This window comes from Vombatus ursinus, unplaced genomic scaffold, assembly GCF_900497805.2.
Source record: "Vombatus ursinus unplaced genomic scaffold, bare-nosed wombat genome assembly UNPS02011369.1, whole genome shotgun sequence".
NCBI classification, from domain to species: domain Eukaryota; kingdom Metazoa; phylum Chordata; class Mammalia; order Diprotodontia; family Vombatidae; genus Vombatus; species Vombatus ursinus.
Window position 1 is genome coordinate 5,140,732 of NW_020951147.1, and position 3,555 is coordinate 5,144,286.

At 64.2% G+C, this 3,555-nt stretch overlaps 1 protein-coding gene across 2 annotated transcripts in view; it reads left to right on the forward strand.

Annotated features, from left to right (window-relative positions):
- Positions 1–3,555, forward strand: part of MAP3K11 (mitogen-activated protein kinase kinase kinase 11) — a 12,943-nt gene that overhangs the window by 7,538 nt on the left and 1,850 nt on the right. Inside the window, exons 5-9 of one of the 2 annotated variants that reach the window (XM_027856086.1) lie at positions 277–520; positions 738–878; positions 1,167–1,302; positions 1,394–1,485; positions 3,014–3,376. In XM_027856086.1, the coding sequence (XP_027711887.1) occupies positions 277–520; positions 738–878; positions 1,167–1,302; positions 1,394–1,485; positions 3,014–3,376 (976 nt within the window). The remainder of the gene's footprint in view (positions 1–276; positions 521–737; positions 879–1,166; positions 1,303–1,393; positions 1,486–3,013; positions 3,377–3,555) is intronic. The other variant, XM_027856087.1, reaches the window with a different exon arrangement.

Here is a 3,555-nt window from a genome sequence, read left to right on the forward strand (position 1 = left end):
GGGGCGTTAGAGGCCCCGGCGCCCCGCCCCCCCAGGGGGTGCCCCCTGGGTGGGGCTCTTTCTCCGGGGGGCAGGGCTGCAGGGTCCTGAAGGAGGGGGCACCCCCTGAGGGTGGGGCTCTCTCCCGGGGGCAGGGCTGCAGGGTCCTGAAGGAGGGGGCACTCCCGGGGGGTGGGGCTCTCTCCGGGGGGCAGGGCTGCCCGGTCCTGGAGGGGGGGGCCCCCCCCGGGGGGGGCGGGGCGTCGGGGCCTCTAACGCCCCACCCGCCGCCCCCAGGAGCTGCTCAGCCGCGAGGAGGAGCTGACCCGAGCGGCGCGGGAGCAGCGCTCCCAGGCCGAGCAGCTGCGCCGGCGCGAGCACCTGCTGGCGCAGTGGGAGCTGGAGGTGTTCGAGCGCGAGCTGACCCTGCTCCTGCAGCAGGTGGACCGAGAGCGGCCGCACGTGCGCCGCCGCCGGGGCACCTTCAAGCGCAGCAAGCTGCGGGCGCGAGACGGCGGCGAGAGGATCAGCATGCCTCTCGGTGAGGGGGCGGGGCTTCGCCACAGGGCCTCTTTGCATGCTGCCTTGTGAGTGGCTCTAGGTGGAGGGAGGGCGGGGCTCCCGGGAGAGGGGCGGGGCCCGGGAGGGGTTTATTTGCATGCTGCCTTGTGAGTGGCTCTGGGCGTGGCGGGGGCGGGGCCTGGGGGGCTGGGACTCGGGCAGTCCGGTCACTTTTTTCTCCCTGTGACCACCCTTAGACTTCAAGCACCGGATCACCGTGCAGGCCTCTCCTGGCTTGGACAGGAGAAAAAACGTCTTTGAGGTCGGGGCCGGAGACTCGCCCACCTTCCCACGCTTCAGGGCCATCCAGTGTAAGAGACCCCTGCGCTGGGACCCAGGTGTCCACCCCCACCCGACAAGCTTAGCTCTCCCCTTTCCATCCAGCAGGGAATGTTAACCCAGGAAGGGGAAACTGAGTCCCAGAGGGTTGCATGCTGTGTGCAAGATTGCCTAGGGAGTGGGGGGCAGGGCTTGCCTTCCTCCCAGCGCTGGAGTCCCTGGCTTCTTCCCCCTTCCCCCCGAAGGGCAGCGGATCCTGGGACTCCTGCTGCTTAGCCAGCGTGGGGGGGGGGGGGGGGGGGGGGCGGGGAGCAGGGCTCCTGAGTCAGATCGTCTTCCCTTCTCAGTGGAAGCTGCCGACACAGGGCAGGTTTGGGGACGCCAGTCCCCACGACGCTTGGAAGAGCCGGGAAATGGGGAGCGCCGGCCGTGCTGGGCCTGGGGGCCTGGGTCCCCTAAGCCAGGGGAGGCTCAGAATGGGAGGTGAGTGTCCTGCTTAGGCCCCAGACCACCTGGTGCCTCTTCCACCCCTTCCCTGCTCTGTTGCTCACCTCTGCTTTCCTGCCCTCCTCAGGAGGCGGTCCCGAATGGATGAGACAACCTGGTACCTGGACTCCAATGACCCATCCCCCCTGGGGTCTCCATCCACCCCCCCCACGCTCAATGGTGAGTGTTCTCCTGCTGTACCATGGCCCTTCAGCTCCCCTCCAGGAGACACTTCTGGGCCCCCACTAAACGGCCTTTGGCCATCCTGGATGCCCACGAGGACATTTCTGATACTTGCCGGGGGACCCTGTGCACTTGTCCTGCCACCTGATTGGTGGAAACCTGTGTCCCCAAGGTAGAACCCGAGTGGTCGGAGCAACACAGGCCCCACCTCCTTCTGCCCATCAGAGGACATCTGAAGGAGGCTCTCCTGCGGGGGGATGGCTGAGATGAGGGGGGCTGGGAGGAGGAGACCCAGTGGCGCCCACAAGGATGGCTCAGGTGCCTTGCTGTGTGCCTGGGGCAATGAGGCTCGAGTCCTCCATCTCGTTGAGGAGCTGGTACTTGGACTGAGGAAGGTTGAGTGAGCAAGACCCAAAGTGTGCCAAAGGGCAGAGGAGGGATGCGGGCTCTGTGTGCCAGAGGAGGCCCGAGGAGGGACAAGGGGCATCAGCCTCCTAGCCAGCCTTACCCACGTGCCTCCCCTTTACTAAGCCCTGCATTCCAGCCAGACTGACCAAGGTGCCCTCCCTGCAAAGGTCATTTCCTACCTCCATGCCTTTGCATGAAGTCCTGCCTGCCTTCACAAGGATTAACTCAGTGTCACCTCCTGGGGAAGCCTTCATGATAACTCAGTATTCCCCCAGTAATACGCAGCTCCTAGAAGGCAGGAATTCTCCGTATGTTGAGTCCCCAGCAGGGCGCCTGCTATGTCTCTGGAGGGAGGGAGATGAAACTATGAGGAGGACGCTGGGAGCCAAGGCTGGCTCAGTCCTACTACGTGCTTGGGAATCCCATAGGAGCCAAAGGGGGAGGGGAGGCCAGATGAGGCCGGAGAAGGTCAGGCCTGTGTCCCCACCCTCCCAGAGCTCCCCACAGATCACGTGGGAGACAGGGCTTGCATGTTCAGCGCTGTGGATGCTGCTGGCAGGCGAGGGGCCGGGCTGCTCAGGAAAGACTTCCTGGGGGAGTGGAGGACTTAGAGAGCAACTGGATTTGGAGGGGGAGGGAGGGCATTTCCTTGTCCAGTCCCTCTCTCCAGTGATTCAAAGAGAGATCACATCCATTGAGCTCAAGCACCATTTATTAAGTACCTACTGTATACCAGGCACGATGGTAGTCTCTGGGAATGCAAAGACGAGAATGAACCCGTCTCTGCCTCAAGGAGCTGACGTTCTGTTGGAGGGAGATAAGGTGCAGAGAAGGAGGTAGTCATCATGGGAGGGGGAAGACTCAGGTGTGTAAGGGGATCAGAAAAGGCCTCGCATCAGAGGGGCCCTTTGAGCCCAGGAGTGACCAGGGCGGTGGCTCACAGAACCACCATCAAAATGACCAGAGGTCTAGGGTGGAGCGGGGCGGCCCAATGAGCCCTGCGAAGGCGGCTGGGACCCGCTAGCAGAAGGGAGTGGGGAGAAGGACAGAGCCTTGCGGTGCTGCCCAGGGCCCCCCTTCTCTGTCCCCTGAAGCCCCGGCTCTGCTTCCTCCTCAGGCGACATCCGCCCCCCAGAGCCCGAGGAACCACGGCGAGCAGGCCCCTCGGACCGGAGCGGAACCCCCAAGATCATCCAGCGTGCCCTGCTCCGGGGGACGGCCCTGCTGGCCTCTCTGGGGCTGGGCCGAGACCTGCAGCAGGCTGGCGGCGGGGCCCGGGACAAGGGAGATGCCGCCCCCGACGAGGCGCCGGCGTCACCCCCCTCCCCCCTCATTCGCTTCTCTCCCAAAACTCCAGATGCCCCGACCTCTCCACTGAGCCCGGATGCTGAGACGCCTCCCAGCCCCCCGCTGCTTGACCTGGGAACCCCTGGGGGGCAGCCCTCTGCCAAAAGCCCCCGCCGAGAGGAGGCAACGCGGGGTAAGAAGGCCCAGCCTGAAGGCAGGGACCAAACCTCCAGACTTCAAAAAACAGCCCTCTATTTATCAGAAGGAGGAGGGAACTTGGAACTTAGAATGTAGAACATCAGAGCTGAGAGGGCCCTTAGAGCAGGGGATGTCAGGTCTAGAAGAGATCATAGAACATCATGGCTGGACAAG